The sequence below is a fragment of the Lotus japonicus genome, chromosome 3 (genome assembly GCF_012489685.1).
Source record: "Lotus japonicus ecotype B-129 chromosome 3, LjGifu_v1.2".
NCBI lineage: Eukaryota > Viridiplantae > Streptophyta > Magnoliopsida > Fabales > Fabaceae > Lotus > Lotus japonicus.
In genome coordinates this window covers 2533362-2546729 of record NC_080043.1, presented here as the reverse complement: position 1 = coordinate 2546729, position 13368 = coordinate 2533362, and the positions used below count along the sequence as shown (strand labels likewise).

At 40.9% G+C, this 13368-nt stretch overlaps 1 protein-coding gene across 1 annotated transcript; it reads right to left on the bottom strand.

Annotated features, from left to right (window-relative positions):
- Window positions 1–10195: 10195 nt before the first annotated feature.
- Window positions 10196–13355, bottom strand: LOC130742476 (uncharacterized). The gene is made up of 7 exons (XM_057594581.1): window positions 13209–13355; window positions 12639–12903; window positions 12424–12520; window positions 12209–12330; window positions 11817–11901; window positions 10825–11736; window positions 10196–10469 (listed from the first exon to the last, which is right to left on the bottom strand). Exons 1-6 carry the CDS (start codon window positions 13353–13355, stop codon window positions 10875–10877), a joined length of 1578 nt encoding a protein of 525 aa, XP_057450564.1. The 3' UTR covers window positions 10196–10469; window positions 10825–10874.
- Between the last annotated feature and the right edge of the window lie 13 nt (window positions 13356–13368).

Here is a 13368-nt window from a genome sequence, read left to right as displayed (position 1 = left end):
ATTGTGTTTTTTCGGAGCACCAAATCTCCCACCCTCATTTTTCTTGGCACGACTTTTGTTGAGAATTTTCTTGCGACCTTCACTTTCCCCGCCTCGTTTCTTATGTGTGCCTCCCGTTGTTCTTCTGGCAACATAATCAGATTTGCTATCAGATTTTCCCCGTTGTCATTCTCATTAAACCGAGCCACTCGCCAACTTTGGTTTTCTATTTCCACTGGGAGCATGACGTCAGTTCCATAAGTTAAACGATACGGGGTTTCCTTTGTGCTTGACTGTTCCGTGGTGTTGTATGCCCAAAGAACGCCTGGCAGTTCCTCCGCCCAAAGCCCTTTTGCTTTATCCAGTTTCTTTTTTAAACCTTTCAGGATAACCTTGTTAGCCGACTCAGCCTGCCCATTGGTTTGTGGATGTTCTACAGAGGCAAATCGCATCTCGATTCCCATTTCTGCACAAAATTCCCGGGTAACACTACTTGTGAATTGGGTTCCATTATCCATTACTAACACCATGGGGACCCCAAATCTACAAACAATCCTTCGCCACAGGAAGTTCCTGACCTTGGCGGCTGTGATAGTCGCCACCGCCTCGGCTTCTATCCACTTAGTGAAGTAATCAACCGCCACGATGATGTACTTCATTTGTGCCTTCGCTACAGGGAATGGTCCTAAGATATCAGTCCCCCACATGGCGAACGGCCAAGGCGCCATCATAGTTGTTAATTCTTCTGGTGGAGCCTTGTGTAAGTCATAAAAGACTTGACATTTTTCACATTTCTTAACATACTCCAAACAATCCTTCTTCATTGTTGGCCAATAGAATCCTGCTCTTATCACTTTTATTGCCAAGGATCGCCCGCCGATATGACTAGAACACACACCTTCGTGGACTTCCGCCATTATTCCGAGGGCGTCCTTGGTATCGACACATTTGAGCATAGGAGACATGATTCCCCGCCGATACAACTCACCATCCACCAGTGTGTAGAAACTGGCTTCCCTGCGTTTTGTTCTCGTGTTCAAATCATCCTCCTTTGGTGGGTTCTCTAAGAAGGTCTTAATCGATTCCATCCAAGGTAGCTCGCCCTCACTGACTGACTTTACAGCTTTCAACTTTATTTCTACCAAATCAATGCTCGGGCGAGGCAGGGTTTCTTGAATGACTGTTTGGTAGTTGCCCAATCTCCCTGTGCTTGCCAACTTCGCCAACACATCAGCCCTCTCATTTTGTCCCCTCGGGACATGTTCTATTTTGATTTCTTTGACCTCCATCATCAATCTGCGCACCACTTCCAAATATTTGGACAGTTGCGGATCCTTCACCTGGTACTCGCCTTTCACTTGTTTAACCACTAACTGCGAATCTCCTTTGATAAATAACTTCTGGACTCCCAACTCAATGGCCAACCTTAAGCCGGCAATCAGAGCCTCGTACTCAGATTGATTATTGCTCGCCTTGAACTCGAACTTGAGAGACTGTTCAATGATCATTTTATCTGGACTTTCAATTGTTATTCCCGCCCCACTTCCAGTGTTATTAGAGGACCCATCCACAGACAGGACCCATTCTCCTTGAGTCTTCTCACCTTCAGTGGGTGTTAATTCCGCCACGAAGTCAATTAAACTTTGGATAGTGACTTGGCCCCTTGGCTCATATTGTACGTCATATTCTGATAACTCAACTGACCAGCTAACCAATCGCCCTGATAAATCAGGCTTCTGAAGTACTTGCCTTAAGGGAACATCAGTTTTGACTTTGACTTGGAAACTTTGGAAGTAAGGCCTGAGGCGCCTTGCAGTTTTCAGAATCGCCAAAGCCGCCTTTTCAATTTTTTGGTACCGCAACTCTGCCCCCTGTAAAGTATGGCTCACGAAATATATAACTTTCTGCTTTTTTCCTTCTTCCTGGAGCAACACCGTACTTACTGCCTTGTCAGTAACCGCTAAATAGAGCACTAATGGAACGCCTGGTGTTGGCTTGGAGAGTACCGGTAATGTGGCCAATGTTTCTTTCAATTTGGTAAAAGCTTGTTCGCATTCCTCTGTCCACTGAAACTTTGAATTCTTTTTTAAACATGTGAAGAACGGGGCCGCTTTGTCACCCGCCATTGGCAAGAAACGTGACAAGGCGGCCATTCGCCCTGTCAAACGCTGAACCTCCTTTACACTTGTTGGGCTTTTCATCTCCAAGATCGCCCTTCCCTTATCAGGGTTCACTTCTATTCCTCTTGATGTTAACATAAATCCCAAGAACTTTCCTCCCTGGATCCCAAAAGAACACTTCTCAGGATTCAACTTCATTTGATATGTTCTTAACTGATCAAACGCTTCTTTGAGGTCGCCACCATGATCACTAGCCCTGGCGGACTTTACAATCATGTCGTCCACATACACCTCCATATTCCTGCCTACTTGTTTTGAAAAAATTTTGTCCATGAGCCGTTGGTACGTAGCTCCTGCATTCTTCAAACCAAAAGGCATTGTCTTGTAACAATAGTTCGCCTGATTGGTCATAAATGCTGTACTTTCCTCATCCGAGGGATGCATCATAATCTGATTATAGCCCGAATAAGCGTCCATGAGACTTAAAAGTTCATTCCCTGAAGCTCCATCCACAAGCTTATCAACATTAGGAAGTGGGTACGAATCTTTGGGACACACTTTGTTCAAGCTTGTGTAGTCTGTGCACATTCGCCATTTCCCATTGGCCTTCTTGACCATCACAACATTGGCGAGCCACGTTGGGTACTGTACCTCACGGATGAAGCGGGCCTTGATTAATTTTTCAGTCTCTAATTGTACAGCCTTGTGCTTTTCTTCACTCATTCTTCGCCTTGGTTGGATGACTGGGGTCGCCCCTGGTCGTATGGCTAGTTTGTGAGTGATCACCTTGGGGTCAATCCCTGGTACATCATTGATGGTCCATGCGAAGAGATCTAGATTATCACCCAGGAGGGTGATTAGTCTGTCCTCTTGTTCTGTTGTCAAACCACTGCCAATCTTTAGAAACTTGTCCTTGACTTGCACCTGCTTGGTTTCTTCCAGAGGTTGTGGGCGAAAATCATCAGCCTCGTCCCTTGGGTCCAAGCTAAATCCTTCTTGTGGGAAGATTTCTGTAATTCGATGGCTCTCCTTGGCGGCCTTTCGCCCATAGAGCGCCACGCTTCTTAAATAGCATTCCCTTGCTGCATTCTGGTCTACACGCAATATCCCGACCTTCCCGTTGCAGGCGGGATATTTAACAGTTAAATGAGCAGTTGAGATGACTGCGCAGACCTTGTTGAGGGTGTCTCGCCCCAAGAGTACATTGTAATTGGCTCTACACGCCAATACTAAGTACTTTACTTGAAATTTCTTGACAAACTCTCCTTCTCCAAAGGCAGTCGGAATTTCCACGTATCCCCGCACACTGACACGGTCCCCTGTGAATCCCACCAAGGTTCCCTTGTATGGTTTCAAATCTGATTCCTTTAGTCCCAGGCGATCAAAGGCGTCTCCATAGATGATATCCGCCGAAGATCCCTGGTCTAAGAATACTTTCTTTGTCACATAATTGTTAACCCTAATTGTTACCACAATTGGATCGTTGTCATGGGGAATCACATGCGCGAAATCCTGAGGGGTAAATATAATAGGGGAATGATTCACCCAACACTCGCCTTCGTTCGACTCCTGTACAGAATGTACTGTCGCCACGTAGCGTTTTCTAGCCCTACTTGAAATTTCACCCCCGCCAAATCCTCCTGCAATAGATGAGCATTCCCCAACAGGATCGCCCAACTCTTCAACTATCTCTTTATCTTTACCTTTGTCCTCCTGAGTGATCTTAGCTACCTCCGGCGTTGCTGTGTCTTTAACAAAGTTTGCCAAATGGCCAGCTTTAATCAAACGATCAATTTCCCGCCTTAAATTCCAACAATTATCTGTCGTATGCCCCAACGCCTTGTGGTACTCGCACCACCTATTGGTGTCCACGTTAGCTGGCGGCCGCCGTGGGGGTGGTGGGTACTGCACAACGTTGGTCTGCCCAACTGCCCTTAAAATGGTACTTAAGGGTGCTTTCAACTTAGTAAGTGGGACTGGCGTTGGCGAAGCACCAGGCTGACCAGCTGTGGCAGCAGTGGGACCTTGTGAATTTCTGTGCCATGTATTTTGAAAGCCAGGTTTAGAGTTTTGGTATGGTCCCGGTCTTGGTACACGGGGGGTTTGCGCTACCCTGGTTTCCTTCCCCGCCTTGGATTTGTCCTGTGAAACACCGCTAGATTGAGACTGCTTGCGTCCTTCCTCTCTTTCTTGTTTCTTCTGATCATCTTGCTCGATCAAAATGAACTCTTGAACACGAGCGCGAAGATCCATCATATCCTTCGCCGGTCGCCTTGTTAAGTCTCTATTCAAATCTCCCGCCCGAAGGCCATTTTTGAATGACACCAAACAGACATCTGGATTTTCCTCCTCCAACTGCACCGCCATCTTGCTGAAGCGTGCCATGTAGGTTTTTAATTTCTCGCCTGGTTGCTGATGTATGCTGATAAGATCAAACATTGTTGCTTTTGTGGTTTTATTGGCGGAAAATTGAGTCAGAAACTTAGTGGACAGATCAGTGAAATTATCAATGGAGAAGGGCGGTTGTCGAATGAACCACTGCATCGCCATGCCTTTGAACGTGGAAGGCAATAATCGACATTTTACCGCATCCGTCGCCCCGTCGATCACCATTTTGGTATTGAAATATCTAAGGTGCTCCATAGGATCAGATTCGCCCGAAAAGGCGTCTAATGCCATGGTTTGCAGGTGCTTTGGAATGTCCACCCTAGTGATGGCTGGAACAAAAGGTTGAAATTCAACTACATCCTCCGCCTCCAGGCGTTGTTCTTGCTTAAAATCCTGCCGCTGAGTGAGATACTCAACTTGGGCTTGCAACTGCTCGTTTTGGGACTGCACCTTCTGTAAGGTATCTAACATTTGTTGCAAAGCCGCAGGCGTGATACCTGTCACTGCCTCTTGCGCTCTCCGTGGAGCAGTGGTTTTAAGATCTTCCAAGTTCACATATTCAGGCGGCGTTGAACGCCGCCGAACACCTGGATCTGATTTAGCGATCAGATCTGAAGGTCTTCCCGGAGCTGCATTCACCAATGACGCTGGCGACGGCGCCACTGAGTGGACCCCCTCCGAGGAAGCTTCCTGCTCTTGCTCGTCCAGTATGGGACGGTTGTTGTTTCGTCCGCCGCCGCGACCGCCGTGTCGACCACCACCGCGCCGGCGATGATCGCGTCGACCCACGCCGCATGAACGAGTCTCCATGGCTCGCAATTCCTCCTTCTGTCACCGGAAGAGCTAAGTCAGAGCCACAGACGGCGCCAATGTTCTGTACTAGGGCAAGCTTACGTAAGAGAAAGACAAAAAGTAAACCCTAGCAGAGCACTAAAATAGCAAAACTACCATAAAAGGAATATTCTCATTAATGCTGAAAAGTTGGTTTCGTACAAGTGGATGACCTCCCCTTTTATAGAGGGGGTGGTCATGATATGGACCTTTCTTATATTTGGGCCTGACAATCAGGGCCCAAATCCCTGTACATATAAGACAAATCCAAAGGAATCTTCCAGCTGGCTTGTGGGTCCATCATCTAAGGGAGGGCAATGAAGCTCGTTGTGTCGCACTTCCCGCCATGGCTATCTTCAATGGTTTATTGTTCATTTTGGGCGGGACATAATCTTCTTTATGTCCCGCCCAGTCCACTTATAAATAGGACCGGAGGGAGTATTAATTAATATTAGGATGACAATTTAACTCTCCATACTCGCCCCGACTTGACCTTGACAGGTAAAATTCGCTTTGATTGAATTTGGGTTCGGGTTTTGGTTAAACTCGAGGTTTATAGCATCAATGATACTCGAATGAACTCTATTTATATAAGCTTATGAGTGCAATCACATGAAAAGGAAGATTATATATAGACCTCATCATAATCATTTAATGAGCGAATCATTAGTGCATGTCATGAATGGTTGAGCCAAAATGAAGTAATTGAAAGAATCCAATTATTCATTATTAAGGGTTGATTGATGGTTCAATGGAATTTTTTTTATAAGCAATGAACTATATATATTGAAATGAAGTACAATGAGAACTTCAACTCAATACAGAAGATAAAGAATCAAGACAAAGCAATGAGAATGAAAGCATTATATAATTTTGTGATTGATGATGCAGCCAACATGGAAAGAGGAGAGTACAACATGGGAATTCATCAAGCTTTTAAAGCATGTTTATAATGGTATTTGTAAGACCTGGATTTTCAGAACAAGCTAATTTCCGACTCACGCGTAGAATCAGTGTAAGCGTGACAGGAGTTTGATATTTGAGAAAGATTAATGAAGAAGAAAGTTCAGGAATTGCTTGAGAAATGTTGCGTAGTCATTTTAGGAATTAGAGCGAGTCGTCTGCACACCCGCCTTATGGCAAGCGTGTTCAGAATAGGCTAATTTCGCTTTAGAGCAACGTTTTAAGTGAGATTTCGAATCCTTGGAAAATTTAAAGATTTTCTTTATTTTTCCTTCGACCAGCGTTTCATTTCGGAACTCTAGACTGTACGCACGATAGTATTCACTTTTCGGAAGTCCGACGACGCTAATTTCCTTGCTTCGAAACCCTAGATTCGAGCGATGGATGAAGACTTTTTCTATTCGGGACTTCTAACGAAGTTTCCGTCCGTGTTGCCAGATTTGTTTCGACATTTCCAATCTTTCTTCAGAAGGAAGTTTTGTCGTCTGAGCATCACAGCAAAAAGTAGTTTTTCGGGACAGATTAACTTACACCGCCTTTGGGATTTTAGATATCGTTTTTCCCAAATCATAGATAATTGTTTTGAGTTCTGGAATTCTGACGCCAGAATCTCTCTTAGAATTCCTCGGTGGACGTGCTGCAAAAATCGGAATCGCGAAATTTTCATTTTCCCGCGATTTCACCTGCCTATAAATAGCTCGAAAAAGCAAAATCTCTTCATTCTCACCCATTCAAGGCCGCGAGCAAGGAGAGAGGAGGAGAGGAGAAATTTTCACGAAAACTTGACCAATCTTCGTGCAGTTCGTCCCTACTTCTAGGTATCGAGGTAACTAGCATGAATCCTACCTCTGTTTACTGTTTCTGTTGCGTTTCTGAAGTCGTTTCTGTGCTCACAGTTTTGAGATTTTTCTAAAATTGTCCGATTTCCTTGATTTCTTGGTTGGGTTATGTTCCTTATGTTCCCATGAGTCTTAAACCTCTGTCAGTAATCGCCGATTGCGATTCAGTTGTCCAAGATCTGAAAAATTGATTCAAAACCCCATTAGTCGCACATTTCGAAACTTTATTGTCGAAAAGCTGTAATCTGACTTCGTGCCTTTAGGATTTGTTGTCACGGATGTCATGAGGATCAATGCTGTCAAATTTGTTTTCCGAACTGATAACTTTGAAGTTTTGAGCCTTTATTTTGGACCAAAATGCCCCTGGATAGTCGTATTTCGACCCGATTGTCCGAAAATTGTTCCGACAATTTCTTTGCCTTAGTTTTACCCTAAAACTACCTTGTGAATTGATTTAGATCAAAGAAAAAGTTCGAAAACCCTATTTTCCATAGTGGCCGAAACCTAATTGCTTGGGTACCGTGTCCAAAAATAATTTTTGGGTCTCTATGACCTGAGCCATTGCGTAGCTCTTTCAATTGTCGAAATTTTGGCGCCGGTTTCGTGTCATTCTGAGTTCTGTAGCTCGAGTTATGCTCGTTTTAGCGAACGAAGTCTCCGTTGTCAATTTGTGCCTAAATAGGAACTCTGAAGCTTTAGAGGCTTTCTTTACGATTTCGATTAGTATTAGTAGATCGTGTTGCTCCTAGTGAAGCTTGTGTTGATGATTGTGTTTTCTTTGTTCTAGGTTCGCAATTTCCATGCCCAACTTCTACTCACGAAGGTAAGGGTAACTCGGTTTTAGAGCGTCTTTGAGTCTTGCATGCTTTTATCGCACTGCCTGTGTTTGAGATGAAGATGTTTATATTGATTGGCAGATGATTATTATTATTATGCTGAATTTGGAAAATGTTTTCTGAGAGGCTTCGGCCGTTTACTGGTTTCTGTCGTTACTGCTTCCTAGTGGATGGAACATGTGGTTACTTTGGATTGGTCCTTGGGTGGGCTTTGTTATTGTCTGACTTGGCATATAGGGCTTGAGTCAAGTGGCGATGAGGAGGTGTGTCCTATCATTGTCCCATCTTGCGAGGTGCTAAGTGGCGATCAGGAGGTGTGTCCTATGATTGTCCCGTCTTGTGTGACGTTAAGTGGCGATTAGGAGGTGTGTCCTATGATTGTCCCGTCATGTATGACGTTATAAGTGGCGATGAGGAGGTGTGTCCTATCATTGTCCCGTCTTGAGAGACGATATTGATCGATCCATTTTGTTAGCAGCATATAGTTGCATTATAGGGAACTAACACCTGACCCTATGTTGTTGGATTTTCGTATTGGTTTATTGATATCTGATTTGATGTTACATTGTTGAGGTTATTATTATCTGAGTCCGATTTATGTTTAAGTTGTTGATATATGAGTTGAGTTATGTTGCTAGTTATTTACCATGCCAGGTAATTAAATTCGAACAACATGATTTTTCTCTTTTATACATGGTAATTGCATGGAGTTAACCCTTTCTATTTGCTACTTGTTGTTTGGGCGCTTAACGCTATTAGGCGATGGAGATCCTTCCGCCGAGGCATAGCTACTCGAGTTGGAGATCGAGTTGTAAGCGGTGGAGTAGAGTTATGAGAAGCAGCTTTGCTTCTCTTCTTGTGGATTATGTTGGAGTCTCTTTTACTTTATGAGAACTCTGTTATTAAAGTCTTGCTTCCGCCACTGTTAAAGTGCGCATGTTTATTCTGAACCTTACTTATGGTATTGTAAACTATTATTACTGTATATCGGGAAACAAGTTATCTAAATAAAGTTATGGTATGTTTCCAACCTTTTAGCCGAAGTGTTTAGTTGTTTTACAGAAAAAAAATTCCCTTGGTTTTTAGGGATTGCAGATTGGTCCTTAGACTTTGTTAGGTTACTAATGTGACTCCTCAGTTGAGAAATTGGGGTGTTACAGTATTAGAAATAGAAGAAGGTAGAACTTGAAAGGTCATCGGTTATGGATGAAAGAGCCACGGTGGGGAAATGGAAATAGAAGCATTAATGAGGTGTGCAATGGTTAAAAAGAGTGCAAAACTCCATAATTATGGAAGGGAGATGGCCAATGAAAGGGAAGATTGGCTTATAAATGCATTAGAGTGGTGGTTGTTGATAACGAAACTCATTTTATGTGGAAGGTGAATGAAGATGAAGAGAGGAATCCATGAGAAGAGTGCATCTAGAGTGGATTGTGAGTGTGCCACATAGGATTTAGAGGTCCTTTAAATATTCCCTGAATTTATATGTTATGGATTATGGATATGTTCATTTGCATTCCTTAAAATATGAATAAAAAATTTGAATTCTTTAAAGTTTGTAATTTATGTAAATCAACAATTTATTTTGGTGCTATTGTAACTATTTTAAAGTTACATTCCCAAAAAAACTGCATAATATTTATCCATACCTATATTCGTGCAATTCATATAGTAAATTGAGAATTTCAAGTATCTACCGCCTACAATAATGATTAATTCTCTCATTGTAGGTGTTTGCACTAAGCGAGAAACGGCTAACTACAATATGTGTTCTTTTCCATGAACAAAAGTCGAGTAGCCAACTTTATAGTTAATGAATAAAGTGAGCTGACCACTACAACACAAATACATTGAGGTTAAGTAAGACAATTTTTCTTTATTTAAAAAAAAAGACTTCCATTGTTTATTACTGTACATGTTATATTCTACTTAAATGAGTGCTATCCAATAATGTTCTTTCTAGTTTATTGTGGTATCATACACTTTCCTAGTTTACCGCGAAATTAGTTTGGAAAATGTTTGTTCCCAAGTGAAATTGACTTCAACAGTTCAACTAGTTCTTTCACAAGTTTATTTACGAACAAGTTTATAAAATCAATGGGTCAAGATCTTTCACATGCTCTATATCGTTCAATCCATGAATTGATCCATTGAAGGTGACCGGAAGCATTACTATTTGAGATTGCTTGCACCTGTATTTCACCTTGACTTTAACTAGTGTAGTGACCGATGCACGAATTGTTGGACTCTAGATGAAATATATTGTGAAAACAAAGAAACATTGTCAACTAACTACCACAATAGATAAAAGAACATTGATCACTAAATAAAACAACTTAATTAGTTGAATACTCATAATACTACTTAGCAACATAGTGACCCAAAATAGAAAGCAAAACAAACTGAAAAAACATGGCGTTCCTCTGCATGATAGCATTGCCAACCTCCAATCCATTAGCCCTGCAAAATGTCATCCATCCATTCTTGACAATCAATTGGATTCCTACCTTGTGCTGGAAATGCATGTAGAAGAAAGTTTCAAAAATTTAACAATTATAGAAACATATATAAAAGCTTTTAGTAGTTTTCGCAAATGAAACTATATGAATAACATGCAGATGACAAACCTTGTTGGTATAAGTTGTTTGTTTGAGTTAACCAAAACAAATAATAATTGAAGTACTTCATACATTTAGCAAATAGGCATATAACACAAATTCAGAATGTTAGCTCAGGTTTAGTGAAAAGGGCATGATTCAATAGTAGGCCACATTAAACAACAGCAAAATCAAAAGTTAGATGGACTAACATTGATAAGAACATTATGGAAATATCTAATCAAAAACGTGAAGAGGCTAGAACACTGACCTCATAGCACTCTCAGGTTGCTTAGTTACATGATATGCTAGTTGAAGTTTTCAAAGACCTCTTTTCACAACATTTTTTGTAGAGCCAGACACTCTTCCTTCCTTATCCAGAATTAAAATTTTCAAGCCTCTTCGTGATTTTACTCTTGAAACAGCAGCATAAAGTTGACCATGTGTAAGAACAGAGTTACGAAGGAAGAGTCCTACATTTGATAGTGACTGTCCTTGGCTTTTATTGATAGTCATAGCAAAACATAAACATATTGGGAACTGTCTTCTCTTAAACTTGAACGGCAATGTAGAATCTGAAGGTTCAAAGTCAATTCTGGGAATCAATGTCTTTTTGCCAACATGACTTCCTGATATAATTGTTGCTCCAATGACAAATTGTCCCAGCTCATCAATTATTAGTCTAGTTCCATTGCATAAACCAAAAGCTGGATTTGCTGGCTTTATGTCTCGCAAAAGCATCACTGGAACTCCTTTTTTTAAAGTTAACTTGTGATTAGGAATGCCAGAGCATTTAATATCTTGAAGAAGTTCTATTGGAATCCATTCACCTCCTATCTCAGTATTTGCACTATAATATTCCCTTTCATCTCCGGGAAATATCGAGAGGACAAAGTCATTAACCATCTCAACAGATTCCAAAGCTGGACTCAATATAGTTCTTTCCCCAAAATATCTGAAATCCTTCATGTTCTGCTTGAGATTAGGATAAGCAAAGTTGACCAAATCAAGCAAAGGATTAGCAGAATCTTGAATTAGCAAATCTTGAGGGATTTGTAAGTCAGATTTTTCAGAATCCCCATGACCAATCCTACGAATCCAATCCGCAAATTCCTTCAATTCATCTGCGTTCTCATTTATATTTTTGAGTCCTTGGGAAGAAGATTGAGAACTATGTGTAGCCCTGCACGTGTAATTCATAGTTAAGCTCAATCTCAGAAAGAGTAAATACATGACCACAATGCATGAAAAATAGATAAATACCTCTTCTTCAAGTTGACATCATCAGTGAAATCTGGGTTGAAAACAATCCTAGTTGAATTGATATCATTTTGAAGGTTCATTTTTCCTAAAACAGGTTAAATAAAATTTCAAGTCTGAAATGCATCAATTACTATATAAAATGCAATTTATTTACTCATTATCACATGGATTTAATTGTGATGCATTGTCACCGTAAAACAATTTTACACTTACACCAAAAAATATTATGTCAATAGGATGTAGGAGCAGTTGCAAATTCAATACTTTATGTGTGGATGTTTGTGTGAACAAAGTTTACACTAAATCATGGTAAAAACAAAGTTTATGTTGAAAGTGTACTGAACAATAGTCCTCATGACATTCCAAAAGTGAACTCAAAGACACCAAATTACCTTGAAATTCCTTCATCTTGGCTGAAAAAATGACCACTACAACTTTCTTAGCATCACCAGAAGCAAGAAATGAATTCAACTCATCAACATAGTGCCCCCATAAAGTACAATTGATTTTAAACCTGAAATATACAAAACCATTTTAAGCTATATCAGATATGTTCCAGCACTACAATAAATTGTTTCTAATGAATGAAAGTGTAAACAAAACTAACCCAGAGTCTTCTAACTCAATAACCCTTTTCTTTATCATCTTGCCATTTCTCTCATACACTTCCACACTTCCAACATCAGTTAGATTTCCCATCACATCTATTTTTTGACAATTGTGTTAAAAAGATAACTTAGAAGCAGACAAAACAGCATTAGCATTTAGCAAACAGTATTAGTGTAGCAATTAGTATGAGAGCTACAACAAAAAACTACATACCAACCAAAATGGAACAATCAAGTCTCTTATTGATGATATCATCCAATGATACAAAAGAAAATGGATTTCCAGACATTTCATGTTGTGGTAGCAAAATAGCACTGGTATCATGCTTAAAGCTTATCCTATAGTCATGGGCAGTGGTCTTGTATTCACCAACATTAGCAACAACACCAAAGTCACGAATAGAATAAACATCACCTTCCCTTAGATGTTCAAATCGGCCTATGAGTGTCTTACTAACCGATGCATGAATCTTACAACCCTACAATTAAAAAACAATACTGTAAAAATTAAGGCAGAAATCAGGGTTTTATATAGCAATCCACAACCGCAATTGCACCCGCAACATAAAGAGTTTTAGAAAAATCAGGGTTTTAAATTGCGACCGCACGGTAAAGGGTTTTAAATTGCGGTCTGCAGCCGCAATTGTGATCGCAACATAAAAGGTTTTAGACTCCCTGGTTAGCATGGCAAGCGCATCAACCTGCATTTGTCCATAATTTTTCAACGCAAAAGGGCGATTGTAACCGCAATTTAAAACCCTAGAAAAATTAATATGTAAAAAACCTGATCATCCATGAGTATCATCTCTTTGGATGAGTAAACCCTAGTTTTTTCACCAACAGGTAGAAACCACAATCGGACAATTTTAGCAATGATATAATCATGCTTTGAGGCATTGATATCAGCAATAGTGTGAACCCTGGAAGCCATAGCTGAAGAAGAG